The 27,364-nt window shown below is 36.7% G+C and overlaps 4 protein-coding genes across 6 annotated transcripts in view; 3 read left to right on the top strand and 1 right to left on the bottom strand.

Annotated features, from left to right (window-relative positions):
* LOC126751442 (protein takeout) overlaps positions 1-7,544 on the top strand; it is a 67,251-nt gene extending 59,707 nt beyond the window's left edge. Inside the window, exons 1-5 of one of the 3 annotated variants that reach the window (XM_050461710.1) lie at positions 3,329-3,538; positions 6,235-6,329; positions 6,386-6,623; positions 6,731-6,864; positions 6,949-7,544. In XM_050461710.1, coding sequence (XP_050317667.1) covers positions 6,254-6,329; positions 6,386-6,623; positions 6,731-6,864; positions 6,949-7,250 — 750 coding nt within the window. In that variant the 5' untranslated portion in view covers positions 3,329-3,538; positions 6,235-6,253 and the 3' untranslated portion in view covers positions 7,251-7,544. Of the gene's footprint in view, positions 1-3,328; positions 3,539-3,634; positions 3,745-6,234; positions 6,330-6,385; positions 6,624-6,730; positions 6,865-6,948 lie in introns of those variants that run through there. The other 2 variants (XM_050461711.1, XM_050461712.1) reach the window with 2 other exon arrangements.
* Positions 7,545-8,738: 1,194 nt separating this feature from the next.
* Positions 8,739-17,152, top strand: LOC126751430 (inhibitor of nuclear factor kappa-B kinase subunit beta). Its single transcript, XM_050461693.1, has 6 exons — positions 8,739-9,018; positions 13,588-13,994; positions 14,065-15,099; positions 15,176-15,363; positions 15,428-15,838; positions 16,089-17,152. The coding sequence occupies exons 1-6, from the start codon at positions 8,907-8,909 to the stop codon at positions 16,147-16,149; spliced, it is 2,214 nt and encodes a 737-aa protein (XP_050317650.1). The 5' UTR covers positions 8,739-8,906; the 3' UTR covers positions 16,150-17,152.
* A 2,203-nt stretch (positions 17,153-19,355) lies between these two features.
* On the top strand, positions 19,356-20,683 carry LOC126751438 (circadian clock-controlled protein daywake). Its single transcript, XM_050461705.1, has 3 exons — positions 19,356-19,839; positions 19,917-20,291; positions 20,367-20,683. The coding sequence occupies exons 1-3, from the start codon at positions 19,707-19,709 to the stop codon at positions 20,666-20,668; spliced, it is 810 nt and encodes a 269-aa protein (XP_050317662.1). The 5' UTR covers positions 19,356-19,706; the 3' UTR covers positions 20,669-20,683.
* Positions 20,684-22,821: 2,138 nt separating this feature from the next.
* Positions 22,822-26,030, bottom strand: LOC126751439 (protein takeout). The gene is made up of 4 exons (XM_050461706.1): positions 25,709-26,030; positions 23,441-23,681; positions 23,185-23,371; positions 22,822-23,121 (listed from the first exon to the last, which is right to left on the bottom strand). The coding sequence occupies exons 1-4, from the start codon at positions 25,836-25,838 to the stop codon at positions 22,879-22,881; spliced, it is 801 nt and encodes a 266-aa protein (XP_050317663.1). The 5' UTR covers positions 25,839-26,030; the 3' UTR covers positions 22,822-22,878.
* Positions 26,031-27,364: the final 1,334 nt, after the last annotated feature.

The raw sequence follows: 27,364 nt of genomic DNA, 5'->3' as shown, positions 1-27,364 counted from the left end.
TTCCGCACATGTCTTCAAGCTACTTTCACAAAATCTTTGTTAAATATGTATGTACATATGTATCTTTGGAATAATATTAACTTTTAATACAATTTTTCATTTTTATATGAAAGAATAATTCAAAATAGGCCGTGTTTTGCTGAAGAAAAACCATATAAACATTAAGATATCAACCTGAAACGTTGCACACGTCCTTTTCCCACCAAGAAGCTGCTCATTTGTCGGAACTGCCGGATCGGACAACTAAAGCTTATAGCTTCGATACAAACTCACCGATTAAACTCAAGTCTTTGTATGTAAAACCTCTTTATTTGACAAAGTATCGTCACAAAATTTTAAATATCTTAGGCAACACCATAAACTCCATATTGTTCAGATCGGAATATCTTCGCTCATTTGCTGCAAGACCGGCATAAATCAAAAAACATTTTTGAAATCTGCCATATTGTTCAGATTTTAACGGACCAAATCTAAAGTACATATGTACGATATGTAGCTCTCATACAAACTTACCGATCAAAATCAAATTACAGGTCTTTTTGTACACCGCGTAAGCGGTTTCTACGGCAGTAAAGAAGAAGAAGAAGGGTATTGTAGCTATGGTGCGGCCGAAATTAACGGTTTTCTTAGTTATATGTCAATGTTATGGAAACATAAGTATAGCACGAATGCAATTCTTATACGTATATTGCTCATTACTTAGATACTTTTATAGCGCATATTATTTGTATACTCCTAAAACAAATTGCATAAACAATAATACCTTTTTTAGAGTTATATATGCTCAATAAATGACAATCAGCTTTTTTCGTAAATAAAAACAGTAATTTTCAGCTACACTGCTACATATTTAAAATTGTGTGTTTCTTTTATAACACATTTTGTATTATTAGTCACAAAAAAATTAATTTCGTACTTAATTATTCGGAGAAGCACTGAAATTGTCGTATTTAATATGTGTGTTGACAAGCAAATAATAGCAGTCATCGTGTGCGGCACTAAGCACCCTTTCATCAATTCGGACATAGAACATGCAATTGCATAATTGCATGAAAACTTCAAATCAGGAAATATATTATATATGTACATATGTATGTATATAGGAATAGTTTTCATTCAGAGTTTGCGATGAAATGGAGAAACTATGGGTTTGCGTTACATGAATTTTTGTGTTATGTCATAACATGGCAATGTATGAAAGTTTCTCATAGAACCATAAAAATTGGTCATATGTTAAGCAAAGCAAATACACGTAAGTATATGAGTGTAATAAATTCATATTTTGAAAACAACTAAAGATCCTCGAATAATGCATAGAATTCCCATTAAAGGAGAAAACAAAGAGATTGCAGCACTGCTTCGGATAATAATCTATACCACAAGTTGTGAAGATATCTTGTCAAAGAAAGAAGTTTTCCAATTTTTCGGGACACTGTACAGTAGCTTACGACCATATACTGTGCCAAATTTCATGAAGTTATCTCGTCAAATGGAAAAGTTTTCATTATAAGAACTTGATCTTGATTATTATTGATGCTATAGTGATCCGATATTGGCGACTCCAACAAATAAGCAGTTTCTCAAGTAGAAAAGTACGTACATATATCAAAGTTCAGATCGATATCTCAAAAGTGGCGGGATTAGTTCGTATATATACTAGCGGACAGGCCAACAGCGGAAAATTATGAATCGAATCGCCACACACATTATATACAGAGTTTTCGAACTTTCCTTCTTGGTGCTACAAACTTGTTTAGGGTAGAATTAAGGCGCTATATACAGTCCAAAAATTTGTACAAATATTATGGAATTTTTAACACTGTATTTTAAGATTTAGTGTTAGTAAAAGTATTTATTTGGAAAGGAACTAAAGCTGATCTCTGAACTGGATCCTCTGAAATTAAATAACCAAACCGATTTCGTTAATATAATGTTAAATCTAGTAATTAATTGGAGGAATAAGCAAAATAAAATTTTTTTAAAAAATTGTGGCCTCTAAAAAAATGGATTTTTGACCAAAATTTCAGTCTCAATTGTTCATAAAAAAAATATCGGTAAGAAAAAACCTTCGTTTAAGTACTAAAAAATATATTTAAGAAACTTGTTTAAACTAATCGGTTTAGCCATTTTCGAGTAATGTTGGTCGCCTACTTTGAAAAACCATTTTGAGAAAAACACGTTTAAAGTTTGTACTTCCAAGCACTCTGAAACGCCGCTACAAATTTGCGTGTAACTTCGAAAATATTCACCGGATATATGAAATTTTCTGTGTGTATTTTTAAATATATGTACATTAAGAAAATAAAATAAAAAAAATTGATTTTTTGAAAATTCTAACTGTATATAACCTCTTAAATGCAAGCAAATAAATGTTGCTCATACGCCCTAAACACCCAGTCAATTTACTTAAAAAGCACCTAGAGTGTTTGTTAAAAGTTATACACCTGACCATTATATAACACATAACAACAGCAACCGTTAAGAAAAAGTAAAAAAAATAATAAACCACGCTGAAAGGGCAAATCTACAACATGCCATTTTGGTAAAACATGAATGAAGCGATTTCGAATTTGATTACAGACTCTAAATATTAAACACGAATAGAAGCTGCGAATTTAGCAGATGTATCTCGTTGCGGGTGTAATTTTTTCACATGAACGCATTTTACATGCACATGCATACTGAATGCTGTGGGTGGGGTCTCTGCTCGACTCACAGAGCTTCCGTTGAAAACAAGCTAAACGCCGAAAGGTAACAAATTCAAATCAATTTGTCAACTGTGTTGACAGTTGCAGGCACATGCATGTGTGTGTGCATGTGATGAGCGCAGTGGAGCGTCAAATGCAATGGCTCTAACATGCACTCACTCAGTTATATAACAGCGGCGACTGCTAAAATTCGGTAGATATATTTCGCTACAAACTAGCTAAATGCTACTTACAAAAATTTAGTTATGCACTACATATACACACGCATATATATATTTTGTAAACAAATTTTATATGCATATGTGCATTACCTAAATATCAGCGACTTTAATTTTGGCTACTGTTGCGGCGGTTATTAACCACATTTACACTGCCTCCTCCATTGTCCGTCATCGCCTGCAATCGCTACAACTTGTTCTCAACTGCTCTTACGTATCAATCGCTTCATGTATCTATGTATTTATTACATCTACAGGCAATTATGTGTGTATGCTTTAGGTCTCCTGTCTCAGCGTAATACGCCGATCTACACGTTAGCTGATAGTGTGGCCGACGTGCGAGCCAGCCCACTGTGACGCGCTTAGAACTTCTATAAAAATGCAAAATCACAGTGTTGTTTCGTTTCAGTTCGTTGCTACGTTCTTACAGACGTGTTCTGCTCAAGTATAGCTCGTACTCAATGCGGGTTATATACAACAATTAGTTCTTTCTCGTTTTCGGTCTTGCACAAACTAATAAATTATATTTCTGTCAACTTAGTCAAAAAAATATATAATTAAATCTAACCAAGGACACTAAGTAATTTCACGATAAACATACAAACATAAAAAGTGAGTGTTGAAAAAAAGATAGTGAAAGTGTTTGCAATTGGAAGATCTTTGCAAAGTGATGAATGAATTGATAAAATAAAGGATATATAAGTATATATTTTTGTTGGGATAACCAATATTAACTTCAGTACTTAACTGTTTCGAATTGGTTAGCGCGTTAAAGGGTCATATACACGTAGAAAGCTGAAAATTGTATCCTGAAATTTGTACGCATATGTTTTATAGAATCTTTAACTGTATTTTAAGACTTAGTATTAGCAAAAATATTTATTTGGAAAGAAACTACAGCTGATTTCCGGGAGATTCTCTCAAAAAAGATGTTTTGCGGTGATCACTATATCTCTGAACTGGATCCTCTGAAATTAAAAAACCAAACAGATTTCGTTAAAGTTATGTTAAATCTAGTAAAGCAAATTGAAGCAATAAGCAAAATAAACAAAATAGCGGTTTCTAAAAAAAAATCGATTTTTGTAAAAAATTTCGGCCTTAAATTGGTTATAAAAAAATTTTATTTATTAACAAAATTTTGGTATTAACTACTATAAAGTATTTTTAAGAAGCTCGTGTTAAAATTTAAGACGAATGTGTGTAGCCGCTTTTGAGTAATGTTGGTCACCGACTTTGAAAACACCATTTTGAGAAAAACGCTTTTAAAGTTTGGCACTTTGAAACACCTTTTCAAATTGCGTGTGACTTCGAAAATATTCACCACAACCATATGCAATTTTCTGTGTGTATTCTTAAATACATATATGTACATATATACATTAAGAAAATAAAATTTAAAAAATCCATTTTTGTTTAAGTCCTTAAGTCCTCTTAGAGTGAATATTTAAAATAATGAACAGTTTTTTGACCCCTAAAGTGGGTATATGTTTCGTAATTTTACCTTGCAAAAGATTTTACGCAAAAATATTAATTTTCAATATTAATAAACTACTTTGTTTGTTGAAATATTTAACTAAATAAACCAAAAAGACTCCGAATAAATGCCGCATACTGGTGTAATCTAAATTGCATGGAAAAAAAATCTCGCTTCCATTTTTTGCATAGAAAAACAATAACAATCACGTGAAAATTTTCGACGACCTTTTAAATTTTCTCACACATATCCATATATAAATAATGAAACTCAAATGAAACGATGATACTTAAACTCGGCGAAACTAATTGGTCTATAAACTAAACACATTATAAACAAATATTTACACTTTTGCAGTGCCATAATTTAATAATTACTTAACCCTATTATTTTCAAATAAACCGTGTTTTACTACTCTCGACAAAAACTATGATTCAGCTACATACACAAATAAAAATCATTATTTTTTGACGAAAAAGTCTGTGCTCCTTTTTAAATATTTTTCATGTATGATTCGTCTGTTATGATTAATTTATGGACTAGTGAGTTTTAGAGGCTGTCCGCAGGGTTCGGTTTTGCTAGCAGGCTATAACTAAAATTTTAGTACTTCGCTTCCACTACTACTCCTTCAAGGGTTATTCGGAGCAATGAATTCTAAAGGAATACCTAAAATCTTGAAACACAAGCAACACAGGGTAAAGCGCATAGCTACTTTGGGTTATCGTTGATGGTGGACATATCAAAAAGCTCCTAATTCTAGGCAAAATTTAGTTTATTAACAATGTAATGGTCTACACAGGGCACCTGCTCTTAAGACCCCACCATCAGAAAATGGTAAAAGTGGATTCGGAGGAGTGCAAAGCATGCGTGAAGAATGGTGAGACGCTGGTACATTATCTATGCCACAGCTTCAATAGCTCAAACTTATGAGATATTGGGAGGCTGGGGTGGAAAAAAAGCTGGTTTTGCACCTAATCCACTGCGTTGCTGGTCAGGGCTTAATTTGGTTACCACGTGGGAGTACAATGGGCCTGATGGCCTAATTGCGGCCGCCTGCGATCTGACGCTCATGCGTCTCTCTTTTCAACCAAACAAATTTTAGAGTTTGCCACTAAAAATAAACGAATGGTCCACTGTTAGTTTCGATTTCAAACATATAGCCAAAAATGCGTCACTTATTGCCAGTCTTGCTAAAACACGAGAAAATTTAAGAAACTGAAATGCGCCCGCGTTGCCAGCATAACTCCTTACAGGATCATCAAAAGGGGAAAAACAATATTTTAGTTAAAATCTTAACTTAGAACTTGGACGGAGGAAAAAACAGAAAATTGGATTTTTTGGCAGACATTTTTACAAAAAAATTAAAATTTCGCGTCATTTTTTTTTTTCAAATATGTGGTTGTAATCAAAAAAAACTTTCGTCCAAGTATCTTAAAGACCTGTGTAAAATTTCATGAAAATCGGTTCTCGAGAAATCTTCCCAACCGACTTCAAAAACACAGTTTCGAGACAAACGCGTTTAAAGACGGCGCACTTAGTCTAGCCAGCCTCGAGAGCACAAGTTCTGAAGGTTATATCTCCGAAATTATTACTCAAATCAACTTGATAATTTAGGAAAATAATCTAGAATTAGTAGAATTTAATAAGACAATAAAAAAAATCGATTTTTGGAAACCCGTATTCCCATGTAACCCCTTAATAAAGATTATATTATCAAATACAGATTTCAAGAGAAATGTCATACTAAACAGTCTTAAAATCATATACAACAACAAGAAGAACACAAAAACAATTTACAACCTTCATTGTTGATTAAATCAAATCTACTTTACAGATCAAAGAACACTTCAACAATGGAACCAAAACACTCATTATTGACCATTGCGCTCATTGCAGCGCTTGTTTGCTCCACATTGGCAGCCAAAATGCGTAAGGATTTTGTTTTTTTCTTTTGTGCTTGAAAATATTTAATTTTCTTTCCACAGCTGATTACATACAAATATGCCACCGAAATGATCCAAAGATAGCCGAGTGTGTTAAGGACTCAGTACACTCTATACGACCACACTTGGCAGATGGTATTGCGGAGTTAAATGTGCCCGCCATGGAACCGCTTTTTATTGGCGATCTAAATATATTAGAAGGTGGTGCCAACGGGATTAACGTTAAAGTGAAAAAACTTAATGTTTGGGGTTCATCGAATTTCGAAATCAAAAAAATTAGGTGATTATAATTATTTATTTGTTTTAATTGTTTGTTATTGTTGTGATGAGTAGCATTCTTTAATTTTGTATTCTTTTTGTGTAAATATTTTTCGTGTATTACTTTAGAGCCTCGGACGATGCTAAACGCTTTGATTTCGAACTGATTTTGCCATATCTACATGGTGAGGGCAATTATAATATCAATGGGCAGCTGTTGGGTTTAACATTGCGGGGTAATGGACCTTTCACTGGAAATTTCAGTAAGTTGCAAGAACAATAAATAGATATTTTTAAATATATTTTAATATCGGTGTTATGTAATTATATTCAAATTACTTTTTTAGCCAACTTTTATGCTTTTGTGAAAGTTGTTTTCGATGTAAAACCCGTCAACGATGTTGAAATGATTAGTCTCAAAGATTTAGTTGTGAAAATTCGCACTGGCAGCGGAAGTATACATTTACAGAATCTATTTGGAAATGATAAAACGCTTGGCGATATTATAAATGACACCATTAATCAAAACTTTGAAGTTTTCACCAATGAAGTTATTCAACCAATCGAACGCGCCTTGGAAAAGAGATTCAGCGACGTGGCAAGTCAAATCCTAGACAGCTTCACCTACAATGAACTGTTTCCCGTTTAAATGCGCAAGCTCTACACGTTAGTAATAAATAGTAACAATTGTTCACTTATAATATAATCATACATACATACATCTTAATTTATATATATAGTATATTTAATATATTTGTATTTGAGGTGAATACGCGAACTTTCAAAATGTTTTATTTTGATTGTATATTGTAAATAAAATATATGTATGTAACCGAAATTATTAGTGAATATCTATATAAGCAATAGCAAAAATGAATATTATGTGATATGTATTAATGTGTTAATATACATTTATAATACGAAATAAAAGGAATGATGTGCATCTGCTTTTTTCCATATTTTTAGGAGTGAAAAGATTGTTTCTAAAGATTATAAAAGTATAACGCGATTATCATCCAAACTATCACAATGAAAGAAAGTTATATAGTCAAGTTGTAGGTAATAAAAGGATCTACAATTTTCGTGTTCACAACTTTTCCCACAAAGCAAAAATTTACATACTTACATAAGTGAAAATTTAAAATAACCAAGTTTTTGGTTTTTCCTTTCATCTTTTACAATTTTTTTCTTTAAGAAATTTAATGAAAACTTGCCTTTTTATCTGCCAACTAACACTTCATTTTTTTATATAAAGTATTTATTTGCTTATCCACATTTATTTTGACTTGATATTCAGGAGCACTCTAATTTGCAAACGGAAATTCTCACGTCAATCTACCAGCCTTTTAATTTTGTGTGCTTAACGCGAATTTGTGGCTTGAGCGTTCTAGGAAATCCTCAAAAGAGGCAGCAAACGGTTCTGTCATCATTTTCACTTTATAATCTGTCATACAAATCCGTCTCCGTGCGCTTCGTATGTATGTATTTCCTGCGTAGCACGGAAATCAAAAATTCAAAATTCTATCGAAAATTTTCTCTAATATAGATTAAATTTTATATATTTACACTGTACACACATAACAACACACATTTTAATATGTTTATTGCCTCAATTAGCACTATAGTCGAATTTATTTGCAAATTACTGAAAAACTGGAACGCTTCTATTTGAAATAATATTGAGCTTTAAATATTTTTTTCACTTTCTTTTCTACATTGTATGCGCTGAACAAATGCTACCTCTCTTTTCACAATTTTCTTTCCCCAAAATATCTCAATTGAAACTAAAAGCCACCAGTCGTATAATAACAACCAGAACACGGTTATAAACGTTTATAATTATAAACGTTCTATGATAACAACTAATAAACGTTTTCCTCATCTAAATACACACATAACAATTATTTTATTAACAATATTAATAAATGTGTGTTAATTCTTTAATAAATAAACTTACATCTTTTATAACATTGCTTAACAAAAATTTATTCATGAGTTAGGCGCGGCATAGCAATTGAAACCTGTTGACACATTGGTGCGCTGGCAACTCTAGTGCCTTATCATAGTCTCGTATTCTGTTTTGACTTTCCGTTTCTTCTTTAACATATGTTCATTCATGCTTTTACTTTTGACAGATGTGTTTGTTATTTTTCACAAATTCGTTTCTGATGTGAAGTGATACGGAAGTAAAGTTGTTTTGGGGTCTTTTATTTACCGTCATATAGTGCCCTGGTGTACAGTTAGAGTTTTTAAAAGTAAACAAAGTGTTCTGTGTGTAAACAATTCGATCGAAAAGTGTATAATAATGAATAATTCTTTGGGTTCCTTTGGACAATGGCAGCTCATACGACAGCTGGGCATAGGTGGCTTTGGAAACGTTCATCATTGGAAAAATATTGAAACCGGCGAAGAAATTGGTATGTGCGATTTAATGGTTGGATAACCAACTTAATGTATACATACATAAGTATGTATTTAATTATTATTAGGAATTAAAATTGTTTAAACAAATTGAATTACTTTAATCTGTAATTTACGAGTTTAAATATTTACAAAAATATTCGCATGTATGCGCAAAAGAAGCAAAATGGAAAAACAAAAAACGCGTGCATTAGTCAGCCTATCAGTTCCGAGAATTCCGAGTTGTTGGGAACTTGCGGCGGGGGCTCGGGGTTGATCGTAGATGTGTTGAACGTGTGAAGCTCGCGTCTCTACAGTATTTGTAAAGTATTTATAAAATATAAAACGTACATACATACATATCGTTTGCTTACTGCAAGGCTGTTATAACTCGCAATGCAATTTTGGATTATTTATGCAGGAATGTGGATAAACTAAAACTCTGTATTGTTTCAAAATTGTATGCTTCTAATTGCCAAGTGGGAAAGTATATGCCGTTATTATTCCGGAGAAATTTACCGAATATTGAAAACTCTACAAGTGTTTTTCTCAAAATAGGAAATTTTGAGTTATGACAGGTTTGCAGTGAGCAAACGATATGTATGTAAGTATGTGCAAGTGTATGTTTCAAGTGGCACTGAATGCGATATAAGGTATATTTATTATTTCAAAAAACTAATAGCCCTATAATAAGTTTTTATATAAACATTATTTCATAAATTAATTGCAATGCGCCTAATTTTGTATATATTCAATGCATAATGCTTAGGTATGAATGTGGGTATTATTGTTCTACGTATACAAGTTATGCTTTGGCATTTCGCCAAAAAGACTAAAATAGTTCTTATACCTAGGCAGCCGAGTCTACAATTTCTAGAAGGAAACAATTCCAATGGTTTAGCTAATATCGACGCCGCATGCTTTTTTAAGCATCCGCGCTGTTGACTATGTACATTTATAAGCAGTAAGGAAGCACTATGCTCGATTGTAACCGAACATTTTATACACTCGCAGTTTGGAAGTATTGAGTATGTATGATGGTTATATGCTATAGTGGTTGGACTTAAGCGTATATCAAGATATCTAAATTTTTACTAAAGTTATCGCTTGAACGGTTGTATGAACAGACTTACGGACTTCAAGTGACCCGGTATTCAATTCGACTCGTCATCCGGATCATTTATATATGTATCCATGTTATTTTATTTATTTATTTTTACTCGTTACAAACAACCGTTAGTACAACAAAACTATTGTACTCTAAGGCAACCTGTTGCAAGGGTATGAATATACATACATACATATATGAAAATGCATTTCAATGCATACATAAGTACATACATATCTGCACATATGGAAGTACATTTTTGTCTACATATATTATTGGCATGCGCTTGTTTTAATATGTTTGTCGCTAACTAATTTATTTAATAAGTTTGATATCTTTACATTCATTAAGGGCAAGTACTTACCGTATAATGTCTTGAAATAGAAACGCTTATATTGATAAGAAGAGGCAAATATAAATTTCCAAGAAAAAACTTAACGCGATTGTAAGTGAATGGTGTTTTGATAATGTGCTTAACGTTGGTTGATTGAATAAAGAAAAAAACTCTTCGTTGTGGTAAGACGAACTTCCTATCGACAGCTGTCGTAGCGATTTGTTGATATTCCGTTTTAGTGCATAGGGTGTTAGGTTTTGTTAGCAATTAATAAGAGTATTAATGAGTACATATTGGAAAGCCACACTGCCTCTTCTTTACCGAAAATTAAACATATCAGACATTTAGTATAACAAACAACAACAAAGCGGCGGGGCCGATGGATTGCCGGCCGAGCTATTCAAACACGGCGGCGAAGAACTGATAAGGAGCATGCATCAGCTTCTTTGTAAAATATGGTAGGACGAAAGCATGCCCAACGATTGGAATTTAAGTGTGCTATGCCCAATCCATAAAAAAGGAGACCCCACAATCTGCGCCAACTACCGTGGGATTAGCCTCCTCAACATCGCATATAAGGTTCTATCGAGCATATTGTGTGAAAGATTAAAGCCCATCGTCAACAAACTGATTGGACCTTATCAGTGTGGCTTCAGACCTGGGAAATCAACAACCGACCAGATATTCACCATCCGCCAAATCTTGGAAAAGACCCGTGAAAGCAGAATCGACACACACCACCTCTTCGTCGATTTCAAAGCTGCTTTCGACAGCACGAAAAGGAGCTGCTTTATGCCGCGATGTCTGACTTTGGTATCCCCGCAAAACTAATACGGCTGTGTAAACTGACGTTGAACAACACGAAAAGCTCCGTCAGGATCGGGAAGGACCTCTCCGATTCGATACCAAACGAGATTTCAGACAAGGTGATTCCCTATCGTGCGACTTCTTCAACCTGCTTCTGGAGAAAATAGTTCGAGCTGCAGAACTAAATAGAGAAGGTACCATCTTCTATAAGAGTGTACATGCTGGCGTATGCCGATGACATTGAAATCATCGGCCTCAACACCCGCGCCGTTAGTTCTGCTTTCTCCAGGCTGGACAAGGAAGCACAGAAAATGGGTCTGGCAGTGAACGAGGGCAAAACGAAATATCTCCTGTCATCAAACAAACAGTCGTCGCACTCGCGACTTGTCTCTCACGTCACTGTTGACAGTCATAACTTTGAAGTTGTAGATAATTTCGTCTATTTAGGAACCAGCCTTAACACCACCAACAATGTCAGCCTGGAAATCCAACGCAGGATTGCTCTTGCCAACAGGTGCTACTTCGGACTGAGTGGGCAATTGAAAAGTAAAGTCCTCTCTCGACGAACAAAAGCTAAACTCTATAAGTCGCTCATAATTCCCGTCCTGCTATATGGTGCAGAGGCTTGGGCGATGCAACCGATGAGTCGACGTTACGAGTTTTCGACAGAAAAATTCTGCGAAAGATTTATGGTCCTTTGCGCATTAGCCACGGCGAATATCGATCTCGATGGAACGATGAGCTGTACGAGATATACGACGACATTGACATAGTTCAGCGAATTAAAAGACAGCGGCTACGCTGGCTAGGTCATGTTGTCTGGATGGATGAAAACACTCCAGCTCTGAAAGTATTCGACGCAGTACCCGCCGGCTGAAGCAGAGGAAGACCTCCACTCCGTTGGAAGGACCAAGTGGAGAAGGACCTGGCTTCGCTTTGAATATCCAATTGGCGCTACGTAGCGAAAAGAAGAAACGACTGGCGCGCTGTTGTTAACTCGGCTATAATCGCGTAAGCAGTTTCTACGCCAATTAAGAAGAAGAAGAAGTATAACAATGATGCGGAATCAGCTAACCTGCAAACCAATTATCGGTTGAATTACTAGTTAATTATCTAAGTATGCTAAAGGAGGTTTCAATTAAAGCAGCTATGAGTTTTTAAGTTGACATAGTAACTAATCGAAACTCTTCCCACATCCCTATCTTATGAGAAGAGGTAGGGACACAATGCTCAATGCTTCAATGTATTTTGGAGTTTCATTTTTTTTAAATAAAATTAGGCGCTACAATAACTCGTCTCAGTGCCTTCATCTAAAAATCAACAAAACGAAATGTTTGTTTGTGCAAACGCTTGAACACATTTGACAACACTGGCTTTATGCTCCATTTATCTTCTACATAATAATCCAAAACAAACTAATAACTTATTATTTTATAAACAAAACCGATTCTTCCGAACTCATTGCAATATTTAAAGCTAAAATATCAGATATTGTTTATATCCTCAGGCAACAATAAAAAATTTTCAATTTCATACATATGGATACATAATTTATACAAACACAAATACTATATGTATGTGCCTGCAGTTCGGTTGTTGTTAGTAGGTAAACATACATACATACATATATAGTACAGTGGATTATTTTATTAAAAACTGCCATCACTTCTGGATAATATCCACTGTAGCACGTTTACCATTGGTACACAAAGAAAGTCTATTTAACTTCATATACACACCAAAATGAAACATGAATCGAACGTGTTCAAATTGATAAACAAATATGTATATATTTTTTTATTCATATAAAATTTGTTCTCCATATGCCAATTAGGAGCTGCTTGCTTACTATGCGGTAGATGGTGTTATCAGGAAAATATTCCCTCATAATTTTTATTTCTGCAAATTTTAATTTCTACATATTCGTGGATACTTGATTTTTGTATTGTGAAATAAAAGAATGTTATCGAATTTAATATATGTGTGGCATTTCTCCCAAGTTTTTTTTGATATACCATATATACAAATCATATAGCTTGTATACAGTCTGAGATACATACATATTTACTTACATATAGGGCCGTAGTGAGAAAACTGGTGCACGGGGATGATTGCAGTGAATTGTTGTAGTAAAAAGTCTACAAAAAATTGTGCCAGAGCATCTTGCCCCCTTGAGAACTCGGGATCCGCGGGAAATTTTCTCAGATTTCCCCTCTCTCTTGTTTACTGCATAGTTTTTAGAATTTACTTTATAGTTTTTCGCTTAATAATACATTGTTTGCGAGACATTGTTCCGATTTTGCTCATCTTTAAATTTTTTTATTCATTCTTTTGCAGCAACGAAAAGTTTAAAGGAGAATCATAACCTCAGCAAAGATGAAATCGCCAAACTACAACAACGGTGGCGACAAGAGAGCGAATGGATGAACCAACTACAGACACCCTACATAGTGCGGGGTCTAAATGAAAAAGTCGACAAGCCATTTTTGGAGTATCTAACACAGCAGCATGCATGGCTACCGCTACAGCCCATCGTCATGGAGTATTGCAATGGCGGTGATTTGCGTGCACAGTTATTGCTGGTGGAAAACACAAACGGTTTAATAGAATACGAGGTACGCGAAGTCTTGCTGGCACTACGTCATGCAATTGAGTTTTTGCACACAGAATGTCGTATTGAACACCGAGACTTGAAACCGGACAATATAGTCATACATCAGATTGGCAGTCGGCGGTTGTATAAGGTATTTATTACAAACTCTACACAACTCAACCACTCTAACACAGTGCTAATGTATGCATATTTTCACACAGCTCACCGATTTCGGTTTCGCACGTAGTATTAGTGAGAACACGATGCTGAAAAGCATCGTCGGCACAAGAAACTACGTCGCGCCAGAAGTTCTCGACACGGCTGAATATAAAAATACCGTTGACTACTGGTCAATGGGAGTGATTGCATTCGAATTGATCTGTGGCAATCTGCCTTTCATTCCACATCAACAGTTATATAGCATAGTAACAAATATACGAAAGAAAAAGGAAAGCTGTATTGCCATCACGGAGGATTTCTATGAAAATAAATTTGAATTTAATGAGCATATTCCATTTGAAAATCGCATGAGTACTGTATTCTTAAAATCCATCGAAGCGTGGTTAACCATAGCGCTAGATCAAAACTACAGTACGCGCGGCAAACGTCTGTCACCATTGACACAGGAACGTGTGCTAACATTTTATAGTGAGCTGGACACGATTTTATCGCAAAAAGTGTTGACGATATTTTATTTGCCCACCTTAACATTTTACTCATACATAGTCACACCTGAGATGAGCTTGCGCGATTTTAGAGATATGATCAAAAGAGATATTGGCATAGAGAACTTTTTTTGCATTTTTCCAACCGGTCATCCACGGCCTGAGCTGTCGCATACTTACAAGCCAATCGATTTTTTTGTGGAGGAATGGCAAGTTACACGCGATGCCAATAATCCACCGGCGATGCTGTATATTGCGAGTATAGACACAGAATACACGATGCCCACACCGCATATTCCTTCATATATAAAAAAATATTTTAATGCTAAAGTTGTATTACCCGAGAGCGTCGTGAAGATTATAGAGCAAAGCACACACTTTTTGCTCAGCAACGAACAACTGCATCTAGAGGCTTTTGTCAGTGGCTTAAAAGAACAAGCGCTCACCGCTGAGCATGAAATATTCCAGTACAATACAGACATTAAAGGAAATAAATTGGAGCATTACTTTCATGCGCTCACAGAAATGCATGGTCGCGTAGAACAGTTCGCCATTGGCATTGAAGCGGCGAAGGAAACGTGTAACATGCAGGTGATTGTCAACTGTTATACTTATATTAGACCTACAACAGCTTTAAAACTTTCAAAAAAATATGTGTGATTTTTAGGGCGCAAGATGCGAAAATTTCTTCAACGATTGGTGTGCTAAAGCCGAAAAATTCAAGACGCATATGGCTGAGTTAGAGGCACTGAAAACCAAAGTTAGCCGATATTATAAGTCCGGTTTAAGGCGCGCCAAGGAAATGGCGCTCAATCAAATTTTTGATGAGCTAAAAAATAAGGATGTATACAAACTGTAAGTTCTCATGCAAAATCAACTCTTTCAATATTTAATATCTTCCTTCTTTTTCGCTTTCTAGTAAGGAGTTTAGACGACACCTAGGTATTGCATCGACAGAACGTTTAGAAGTCTGTAAAACTGCCGTGTACGATTGTCTAAGTCAAAGGGAGAAAACAATTATGAACGAACATTTGAAATTTGCTTATTCCACGATAAATTCGGTGCAAAAGGAATTCGCATTATTGCAGAGTATCGTCGACAACAGCTTAAATCGGTTGATACAAATGCGCAATACTTTACACCAAAATACATTGGAATTTCATAAAACGATGATTGATTTATACATAAACGGCAATAGGTGCAATGCCTATCTGTCACAAGATGGCGATGCGCCAACATTTGTGAATGGCAATGCTGCGAGCAGCATTAACGAACTATTCCAGTACCCAGTGCAGTCATTGATTGATGAAGCTACGGAGCGTATGATGCAGTAAGTTTCACAGAGTTTTTGACTGAATTTTATGCGAAGAATTATTGTACGGTTCTCGTAGGCAGTATATGAACTTTAGTTAAGGCTGACTTTGTTTCAAATATGAGGTTAGGTATAGTCAGAGACATGAAAAAATTACAATTTTAAATATTTTTTTTTTTTTTTGCCTGTAAATGTTTTTATTTTAAATTTGAAGAAAATGCAACCCTTTAATTTTTTTAACTTAATTTTATTTATTTTTTCTTTTCAGAATGGATATTGATGATGATGCAAATAGGAATAATGATCTCCCAGCTACCATAACTGATTAGCTGACATTTTTCACCTTTTTCGCAATGCATTGTGCCGAAAATATTATTAGCGTTAGTTTATAATTATATATAAGCTAAATATGACTGATTGTGATAGTACATATATATCTAACACATTTAAAAGTTTATATAAATATAAAGTATATAAATGGTTTTTATACTTTAAATTATATAAATTGTGCTTAAAAGCACAGCTGCCATGCGGTAAAAGCCAAGTTACAAAATTTACTACCAAATTAAAGTATGTAATTTAAGGCAGTCACAAAATGATTAGCACATAAGCACTCTCACAAAGCATGACGCATTTTTTGCTAGTAAACTTAAAGTTAAAATAAAGTGATTTTATTAAATATCGTATCTATAAGGTACGTCATATTTTAAGTCCTTATCTTAGACATTGAATAATTTTGAAAAAATCAAATCAATCGTGTAGTAATCGCATTTAAGAAGGCTTTACTTAACTTCACTCCTTCGATATAGCACTGGTTTTGGCACGAATGCTGCCGTTGAGCTCGTGTATTGTCCGCGCATTATCAAATATTGCCTTAAGAAGGTGCCAGTGTGAGTCAAATCTAGAGCTCGTGGTGACTAGTTAATGGCCATCTTTTTTCGACAACCAACATCCAAGCGTTTGTTGTTGCATAAACCGAATGTTGGTGGGCGAACTTAATGCACCAACATCCAACTATATCGATTTCCTTGCACTGTTTCGTTTGGAACTATTAAATGTTTAACTTTAAATAATATTTCTTTAAAATTAAGCTATTTTTCATAGCGAACAATTTCCATGTATCTGATTTATATACATACGTACAATAATATGTAAATGTCAAAAATCATTTATCACTGTATGCATTTTTTGTTATGTTTAAGCATGGATTTTATTGCAAACTATTATCTATTATAGGGTAAAACCCTTTTTTTTTAAGAAAGTCTATGTGACCATATTGATAACTTTGTAAGTTGAATATGTTAAAAAAATAAAAAGAGACAAAAGACAAAACGTTGACTTTCGCTGCACCGAAACTACTATATAATACCACCTCTTATGAAACGTGATCCACTTCGAGGTTCCCTATTTAAAAAAAAAAACACACAGAAACTTCAAATTTAATGTGGAATGTTTATTATCATTCGAAAGCACATTCTTGGTATTTATTTTTTGAAGATTACCTTTTTCAAATGTTGGCCGCGGCTACGTCTCAGATGGTGCATACGTTGAGTCCAATTTTTTAGATGATTCGTTCGCGTATTTCGACTGGTAACTGGCGAAACTCGCGTGATGTTTGGCTCCAAGGGCTAAATCGAAGCGGGATTGTCCGCATAAGCTTGAGCATTTACATATCCCCACAGAAAAAGTCTTAACGGTGTGATATCACACGATCTTAGTGGCCAGTCGACCGGCCCAAAACGTAAAATTATCTGCTAACCGAAGTGTTCTCTCAATAAATCCATTGCTTGATGTGTTGAAAGTGGATCGTGGATCGTGTGTCGCCGAGGTCACGAACTTAAATTTCAAGCATCATAAGTCGGTTATCATGGCGCGATAACAGTGGCCATTGACGATTACGTTCTCACCGGCATCATTTTTGAAGAAATATGATGATGATTCCACCGGCCCAAAAACTATACCAAACCGTTGTTTTTTCTGGATGAAATGGCAGCTCTTGAATCTCTTCAGCGACAATTTCGCTTGTTTTCATACCCATTGATCCAGAAATGAGCCTCATGGCTGAACGTCAGATATTCCCGAACTTTTCAATAGTCCATATAGCGAAGCGATGTCGATTGGAAAGGTCGAGCGGCTTCAGTTCTTGCACAAGCTGGATTTTGTACGCTTTCAATTTAAGATCTCAACATAAAATGCGCCCAGTTGTTCCATACAGCAATTCGATCAGTCAGAAACAGGCTATTGAAAAAAAGTACCTCTACTTGGATCACCCGTTTGCATATTGTCGCCAATCGAGTTAAACCGTTTTAATCTTTAATATATCAACCTCTTCCGCACACAACCAACAATATACCCCGATAACATTTTCGTCCCGTCCACACGAGGTGAAAGCAACTTTAAAACGGCTTAAGAACAGGACAGTCCCATGGTTCAATGGAGTACTGGCGGCGGGATGCTGGAAAGCCACATATTTCAGCTGCTAAGCATCATTTGGTCGGATGAATACATGCCCGATGATTTCAATATGAGTGTACTCTGCCCTTCGAACTGTTAGGGACGTTTAATAGGTTTGCACGTGAGATTTTTAGGCGGCGAAGGCGATTGAGTGAAACGTTAGGTTAGATTAGGTTAGGTTAGATAAGGGGGTTTGTGGGTGCATGGGATGGGGGTAGGGGGATTAACCCCTGGTCACCAGTCCAGAACAGTATGGAAGCTCAACTGGTAGTAGTTTCGGCTACGAAGTCTGACCGGAGACTTAATTCTGGTACCACGGGGAGCAGGAGCCCTTGGAGTCCGCTCCAACTTGCTCATGCGGTATGGCCCCTTGGGGAGTATCGTGGTGGTTGTGGTTTATACCCAAATCGCGGGAAGATTGTTTTGATCACTCAATGTGGAGTTGCATTGCAACCGGGTGCCGGACCCAAAGTACGGCAGAGGTTTTAGATGGGCCTCGAACCCTACCAAGGTGGTTAGTGTGTCCATTCCACACTGCCAATTGGTACTGGAAATGCCTGGCATTTTCAGGGCGCTGATCAACGCATTGATTTGATCCGTGTACTTTTGAGTACCGTGGAGTTAGGCTGTCGTCAGCAGGTTCCCACGTTAAACACACCGGACGTTGTACTCTGCCCTAACCACAAGAAGGGAGATCTCGTAGTCTGCGCCAATTACCGTGGAATCAGACTTCTAAAACTCAACTTTCGAATCTTATACGGTTATGTAGAATGACGTTGAGTACAACCCTCAGTGCCATCCATCCTTTTTGGAGCCGTTCGATGCCACACGAGGTTTATTCATTATAATGCTAAAAAATGTCATAAGCGCCGCAAATCTGATCCTCAGTGGGACTGTCTATCCTCAACGTGCAATGCTACTAGGGTGCGCAGATAATATTGACATCGTGGATCTTAACAATAGAGCCATCAGCGCAGCCTTTTCCAGCCTAGAAAAAGACGCGAAAGAGTACCTGGAGAGGACATACAAAGATTTTAAAGGGGCAAGTGCATAGCGACTTGCCTGCACTTGGAATGTACAACCGGCGTGACCTTGCAAAGAATAGACGCAAGTGATGAAGCTTTGTGCACTCGGCCGACCATCGGTTGTAGTGCCAAAGAAGAAGACGAATACTTGGGGGTTTTATTTTGTCTACGGCAATCGCTATATTTACTATGTACATAGGTAAACGAGTAGGGCATAAATTTGCAATGAACGTGGAGTGTTTATGGCAACAATAATTTGTAAATAAACAATTGTAAAGTGCACATTCAGCAATGTCAACGGTTGACCTATGAAAACTTCGTCTACCACCTTCAAACATGCAGCTCAGCGACTTTTGCTATTAAAAAAAGAGATATTCACCTACTATATATAGACCATATCTTACTGAATGGTGTCGGTGTACAGTTCTATACGAAATTTGACAAGCAAAATGCAACTTTGTACTTTTTTAATGTTGTTGACCACTTATAGTGGCGTTGTGATGGCGGGACCCAGCGTTGAAAAGGAGCGTGCGCAATTACGTGAGTTTAAGGCATTGCAAAATATTTATTTATATTTTATTAACCTAACCCGTTGACGCCACATATTACCTCCGTAGCTTCTTTTGTGAAAATATGTCGACGCAGTGACCCGAATTTAGATGTGTGCGCACGTAATTCCTTGCTTGGCATGAGGGAGCTGCTGCATTATGGCATTCCGGAGCTATTTATACCACCGATCACGCCATTGGTTGTGCCTGAAATTAGAATGGATCAGGATTCGGGTGCAATTTATCTGCATTCCACTTTCAAAGACATTACCGTTAACGGTTTGGCCAACTTCACGCTCAACGAGCTGCATATAAATCCGCAGAAAATGCGAATGACACTGATGATGAGTGTGCCGAATGTGACAATGAATGCAAAGTATAAAATGCAGGGCAAAATTATGATGATGCCACTGATGGGCGAGGGTGATTTCAAGGCGAATTTCTGTGAGTCACTTCTACATATGTACATAAAAACGATTTTATTTATTTTCTTTAATAATGTTTCTTAATCTTCATTAGCCAATGTAGAGTTGAGCACGGTAATTAACGCCGAGCGTTATACCAGAAAGGAGCGTCTTTACGCCAAAGTGAAAGATGTCACGGTGAAGTATAAACTTGGTAAGGCGGACTTGCATTTGAGCAATCTTTTCAACGGTGATCATGCGCTGGGTGAGCGTATGAATACATTTGTGAATGAAAATTGGGATTCACTCTCGAGTGAGCTGCGTCCTTTGTTGGAGACTTCAATATCGGATATAGTGCGCGCTTCGGCGGAGAAGATATTCGATACTTACAGCTTTGATGAGTTGTTACCCGAGTAAATGTGATAGTGCTAACAGAATGTGATGTGTTCGAATGTTTTCGAAAATAATGTAGCACATATTTCATAAGTTTCTAAATAAAAAATAGTTTTAATAACTACATTTTGGTAATTTTTTATAATCTTGGAAATTTTTAAGATTTAATTAAGTAGCTGGTATACCGGTTGTTGTTGTTATAGCGCTAGAAAACATTCCTGACGTAATCTGGAGGAAAACTGACGATTTAACAGTCTTTGGGCAAATAAAAATCAGGGTCCATTCCGGTTACGTAGAGCCGACTGTTGTGGGAATGGAATACCCATACCACTAATAGATTGTTACTTACGTGCTTCTAATTAAAAAATTCGTAAACAAAATAGTTTATACAAATATCAAAAGGTCATCCATTTCGATGTTCCCTACTTTTCTAAAGAAAATTCGAATTTAATGGGGAATGTTTATTATCATTCGAAAGAACATTCTTTGAAATTATTTTTTGAAGATTATCTCTTTGAAATTTTGGCTGCGGCTACGTCTCGGATAGTCCTTCCGTTGAGTCCAATTTTCGATGACTCTAAGGCCGGAATCGAAGCGGGATTGTCCGCATAGACTTTAGGCTTTACATATCCACACAGGAAATATTCTAACGATGTGATATCATACGATCTTGTGGCCAATCGACCGGCCCAAAACGTGAAATTATCTGCTCACCAAAGTGTTCTCTCAATAAATTCATTTATTGATACGATGTGTGGGAAGTGGCGTCGTCTTGTTGAAACCAAATGCTGCGAAGATCACGGGCTTTAATTTTAGGCATCAAATAGTCAGTTATTATGGCGCGATATCGGTCGGCATTGATCGTTACGTTCTCACCAGTATAGTTTTTGAAGAAATATGGACCGATGATTCCACCGGCTCACAAACCATAACAAACCGTTGTGTCTTCTGGATGAAATGGCAACTCCTTAATCTCTTCAGGTTGCTCTTCGTCCCAAATCTGAGAATTTTGCTCGCTTACATACCCATTGAGCTAGAGATCGGTCTCATTACTAAACAAAATTTTGTCTCGAAAACGTCGGATTTTCTGGGTACTGTGCAAGAGCCCATAGAGCGAAGCGTTGCCGCTTGTGAGGTCGAGCGTCTTCATTTCTTGCACAAGTTGTATTTCGTACGCTTTCAATTTATAATCTCGACGTGTAATGCGCCAAGTCGTTCCATACGCCAGTCCGAGTTGCTGCGAACGGCGGCGATCGATTCTCCACGGTCTTCGTGTACACTCTCAGCTACGGCGTGACATGTTAGTACTCCTACTAGACCTTATAATGTTGCTTTTATATTTTAATAGTCGGCATGTGCGGACAATATTTCTTTCATGCCACATTTACCTACTTGTTGAACAAGACAGGGATTGATCTCACCGAGACTCAGCTAAATGTATGTATAAATGTGTATGAGACATAAAAAGGTGCGTTTTCCTCTTTTCCGGGGTTAAATTGTGGTGTGTTGCCTATTTTAGCTCGTTCAACTGCTTCAAAAATATTAGGAATAACACTATGTCCTGGAACCCATTGCAGATTTATCATGAAATAGAATGTTAGATCCACTAAGAAGTCAGGGCATTCTTTCACTAACTTTGGCGAAACAATAGGACACTTTAGTGATCTCAAAGCCACCTGCCTATCTGTATATATAAATATATTCCTTGTTGTGAGCACACTCTTGTTAGAACAAGAATTATTTCTTTAATTGCTGTTATCTTCGCTTGGAAGATACTATAGTGGTCTGGTAAACGGATGGCGATTTCAGTACCTAGTTTTGCAGAAAGGATACACCCTTCCACTCCGTTATCAAGTTTGGAACCAGGCGCTGCTTACTTCACCCTCTGCTCTGGTAGGAAAGGCAATATTGAGAACCGAATTTAGATTCAACGCTGTAGGATTTCGAACATCCGTGGTAATGGGAAGAAACGGAAACTTTTTAAGTGTCATAGAATGCCGCTTGTTACTGGTGACTAAAATGGAGGATTATCTCAGTCTAAGAGCTAACTTCGCTATCATGTGCTTACACAACAAGTGAAAATCCTAGATACCTCTATATAGAACTCCATCATCTTATATAATATTTTTATTCATTATAAAACGAATATGCATATATACAGAAAGCAAACGTCTCTTTAATTTACAAATAAATACAATAAACAACAAAAATAACAAAAGCAATTAAAAACATAATCACAGCAACCATAATTTTAGTGGCATCTTCGAGAACACATTATTCCATAAACCATGGAAAATATCCGCTAAACCCAACTCCAAATCAGGGCGCAGTTCGGCAATGACCTCTTTTGCATTTTGGTTGAGGAAATTGTTGATGGAAGCGGCTAATATCTCATTGCCATTGAACAGGTCACTCAGGTGAATACGCATCGCGCCCACATGGAACGTAACCTTCATCTCATCAATGCGAATGACTTCCTGAAGGTTAGGTAAAATTTATTTATTTTTCTAATTATATTTAATAAAAAATTAAGTAGTTACCTCCGGTTCATTGCTTAAATGTATTTTGGTGTACACAGCGGTTTTTACATCTTTCAAAGCCATACGCACATCGCCGTTACCAACCAGCGGTAAAAGTAATATATTACCCTTCAAGTTGTATTTCGCGCGTATGCGCAGTAACGGTATGTCCAGTTCAAAATTTAATAATTTCTTCTCAAGGTCCAGACTAGGCGATTAACAAAACAGCAATAAAGTTAGGTGTAGTCATATATAGATAGTATAATGGAAGACTCACTTAGCGCGCCGCACGGTTGCATTTGAGGGTCCGCGAATGATTAGATTTTGAAAGCCACCTGAAAGTACTAAGTTCCCGCTACCCTTTGATACCGAAACCTGATCAATATGCAGCGGTTCAAAACTTTTTATACCGATCGCCGGTATGCCGGCCGCAAAAGCGGGGAAACAACCCTCAAATAGACGTCGAAAACATTTCTCTTCGTTGGGATTTGCACGTTTGCAGGTCTGTAACCAACTTGCTGTTTTTGGGGAGAGAAAAAGATATTAATTTTTAATGCTGTGAAATGTTGGATTACACCACCCACAGTTCACACTTATAGTACATTGCAATAATTTGGTAAAATTAGTAAACGCGATAGGAAACGACCACAATGTTTTATAACCGACCAAAACTTCAAATCGGTAGAGCGCCTGACATAAGCTCGTTGACTTCCAATAACGCTACATTAAAAATAAATTAAGGAATTTCCAACTACAACTACAGAAAAGCATTCAAATTACTCTTTCGGAGTTAAGGGGTTAATTTCACTTGACAGCCAAAAAAAAATCACTCTAAGGCGCAGGGAAACTGGGCATATAAAGGAGTCTAAACAGTGCTGCGCTAAAATTCACTTTTCTCTCAATCGCATCCCTGAAAACTTGGACCGCTTCGTTATGGAGGCTACACCTGGCATCTGTTTTTATATGGACTGTAAGAAGTCACTGGATAAGAGACGCAATGAGTCTTTTCACAAATGAGTCGAAGCTAAGAGGGAAAGTCTTCTGTAAAGAGCTTCCCCTTAAGCTTAGTTTTAGGCTACCGTACTACTGTAGTGTGTTTCAGGCAGTAGCATTTAACTCACTAACTGTGCGCTCGACTTTAGTCAAGAAGTGTCTGTCCTCACTAGAAATAACATCAAGCTACTTCGAGCGAGTCGGATCTCCGTTGCCATCTTGCGCTCTAGCACTGGACCGATGGACCTCGGGTGGTCGACGACCAGCTTCTGCGCGACTTTGAGGTCCTTCTGGGCTAGAGTAGAACGCAAAAGATCTATAGAACTGCTGTTGCTTAGCAAAGTTCATCTTCATGCTCTTCCACTATGTCCAGCCTCTCCAAAACTGCGGCTGAAACATTTCGGCAGCCATACCTTCGGCAAACCAGCAGACATAGCCGAAACTAACATTGGCTGCCATAACAAATTTTTGATCGGTTCAAACGCTTTGTCTATTTTTGAGCGTCTTTATGAGAATTTTTGCCGATGTTCTGAGCACCACCAATGGCCGGCGTTAGAAGCTTTCCAAGTGATATCCGGTTTCTACGATCGATAATTTCACCTAACTAGCAGTTTTTACATCCTAACCCAGATACCGTAACCGATCTCCAGGAGGAGCTTCGAAAATAGGTGTCCACCGATGAGAAAGATTTTTCAGCTTAAAATAATCTCAAACCTCCCAAGACCAAAAGCAGTTATTATTACTGAAGATTAATATAGCTTATGATTGAAAAACTATTCGGAATTTTTATTTCTGACAAAATGGCGGCATTCCAAAAAAAAACTCGTTTTTCTGAAATATTTACACTTCAAAGTGCCATAGAAAATCGAAATGTTTACTCAAAATCTTATTCCTTCCACCAAATCTTTTTGATAAGTACATCGGTGAAAATTTCAAGTCAATCGTTCTGTTTGCGAAAGAATTTACCTTACCGATTCTGAAGACACCGCTCCGAAAGAAAAAATTTGGGTGCCGATTACACTAAGTCAAAAGATTTTACGCACATATCTCCGAAACTATTTGCTGGATGTACTTCGGGGAAATTTTAAAATATATTTGATATAATTATATGCAAAAAATATTTTTTTTTTTTTCAATTCAGAAGTGGATATAACCAGAACTATAGTGGGAAAACTGTGGTCAGTGGATGATTGTAATGAATTGTTGCTAGAATAATAAATCTTCAAAAAATTGTTGCAGAGCACCGGGGCCCCTGTCTCAGGCTCTGTAGGAATTTTCTCCGATCTTCCTTATTCACTATTTCACTGGATATAACCCTTAACTCTACTAACTCGCACACCGAAATTCAATTAATTTCAAAATTCTGACTCTTTCCTAACGACGACTTTTGACAGTTGTATCCGGTATTAGAAAACTTGTGTATCAATTTCTCAGCACATAATTTTATTTTTTGCAACTAAACTTGTCACAACAGTTTTGTAGCAAAAGTCATGAAGTTAACTCACAACAAAGTTCAAAATTTCAAAAATTGTTTACAATCAAATGATCTTACGTCGTTCTTGCAACTGCGGCGCATTATTGATAATTTCGCGTGTGTAAGCGGCAGCCGCTTGCGCCAGACAAATCGCACTGAAGATGCTCAGACTGTATTGAATTTTCCAATTAACGCTTTGTTGTGCCATCTTAACTTAACGGTTTCGTATAAGACACTGTCAGCACTTGAACTTATTTTCAAAATATTGCTTTGAGCCGTTATTGCATAAGTACTATTTTTTTAACTGAATATGTCCTTCTCGCCTCCAATGCCGAGTTATGTGTATACTTATTACTAGCGCTTTAAAGAGGAGACTTTGATTCTTTCGTTAACGCTTGTCTACTTGAACCCGCCCATTACCGTTAAGCCCGACGACTTGCACTGAAATGCGGCGCTACAATAGTGGACACTTCAGTCCAAGTCTTCGCGGCCGCAAACAAAAACGACTTGTCGAAAATGTTGATAAATATTCGTCTTTCATTTAAAACTTTTCACTGCCTCGCGTGGCTGTATCCAAATGGGAGTTAATGATATCACGGACGGCTGCAAGTGATCCATGCAATTTCTGCCATTTACTCTTTCCACTCCACACTGATCGCATCGCTTGTAAACGAAAACAAGTCTTCAAGTATCCGGTATTACGTGTACACATAAATATGTATGTCTGGCTGTTTAACCACTTTCGGTCTTTACAAATATTGCAGTTATTCGGTCTTTAAGTTTAAGATTTTTTTCTTGTTTTCACTTGCACAAACATTTCCTTGGATTGCCGCTATACATACATATTACATGGGAGATATTTCTGGTTTTACAAATTGTTGGAAAATTTGAAATTGTATAATGACTGTATGTGGAATGCCACACTGCCCCAAAACTGCTTTGCGGTAAGTGCACTTTCTGTGCGCCTTAAGGGGAGGGTAAGTTTTTAATTTATTTTTTAATTTTTTAACTGAATGCATAATACCTCAAGAATATTGGGTCAAACTCAAAATTGGCGAAGATCAAAAAATGTCATAAAAATAGTAATCCTGTATTCGAACTTTTGTGTTAGCAAAGCGCCTTGTGGCTAATAAAAGTTTGGTAATTTGGTGATAGAAATTGAATATTCTACCAATTCGGTGCGATATCTGAAAGAGTGTGCTCTCAAGTGCTTAAGCCTGGATCTTGCAAACGCGGTAGAATCAAAAAGTTAATGCTAAGATGTTTCCACCTCGTGTTCTTCCTTACACCTTCTGAAGCTGACGTCCGATAAGATTCTCTATCTTACAGCATGGTCGCCGATAGCGCAATGGCCTCTTAGAATCCACGAAACTAGGGAGTGGCGAGCCTTACTGAGACTTTATCCTTTACTGGATCTCTTACGATCGATTTTGAGCCAAAAGGATGATGGAACAGCGCATGTAACGATGATAGCCAGCGCTAGCCAAGTCCCCGCGAAGTCCAGCTTTCTAGTAGTGGAACACTCGAGGAGAGAGGAGCACCAAGCCGTTCCCATTCAACTGATAGCTGGATTAAGTTACCATTTCTTGTCAGCTCTTCAGCACTACAGTTGCCTGCGATTTCATAGTGGCCTGGTACCTCTAATAGAATTATCACAAAGTGACTCACTGGCGTATATAACGAGGTATGGCATTCTTTAAACAACCTTGAACGCACGGTTAGTGAGCTCAAGAC

This window comes from Bactrocera neohumeralis, chromosome 2 (assembly GCF_024586455.1).
Source record: "Bactrocera neohumeralis isolate Rockhampton chromosome 2, APGP_CSIRO_Bneo_wtdbg2-racon-allhic-juicebox.fasta_v2, whole genome shotgun sequence".
NCBI classification, from domain to species: Eukaryota; Metazoa; Arthropoda; class Insecta; order Diptera; family Tephritidae; genus Bactrocera; species Bactrocera neohumeralis.
This window is presented reverse-complemented; position numbering and strand designations above follow the sequence as displayed.

Bases quoted from the DNA above. Each gene is read 5' to 3' on its own strand.
- LOC126751430 (XM_050461693.1), top strand. From the start codon at position 8,907: ATGAATAATTCTTTGGGTTCCTTTGGACAATGGCAGCTCATACGACAG. The intron at 13,995-14,064 runs GTATTTATTACA...ATTTTCACACAG, and splicing joins GCAGTCGGCGGTTGTATAAG to CTCACCGATTTCGGTTTCGC. The intron at 15,839-16,088 runs GTAAGTTTCACA...TTTTCTTTTCAG, and splicing joins GCTACGGAGCGTATGATGCA to AATGGATATTGATGATGATG.
- LOC126751438 (XM_050461705.1), top strand. From the start codon at position 19,707: ATGGTGTCGGTGTACAGTTCTATACGAAATTTGACAAGCAAAATGCAA. The intron at 19,840-19,916 runs GTGAGTTTAAGG...TTACCTCCGTAG, and splicing joins AAAGGAGCGTGCGCAATTAC to CTTCTTTTGTGAAAATATGT. The intron at 20,292-20,366 runs GTGAGTCACTTC...AATCTTCATTAG, and splicing joins TGATTTCAAGGCGAATTTCT to CCAATGTAGAGTTGAGCACG.
- LOC126751439 (XM_050461706.1), bottom strand. From the start codon at position 25,838: ATGGCACAACAAAGCGTTAATTGGAAAATTCAATACAGTCTGAGCATC. The intron at 23,682-25,708 runs GTAAGATCATTT...CCCCAAAAACAG, and splicing joins GCCGCAGTTGCAAGAACGAC to CAAGTTGGTTACAGACCTGC. The intron at 23,122-23,184 runs GTAACTACTTAA...CCTAACCTTCAG, and splicing joins ATTTAAGCAATGAACCGGAG to GAAGTCATTCGCATTGATGA.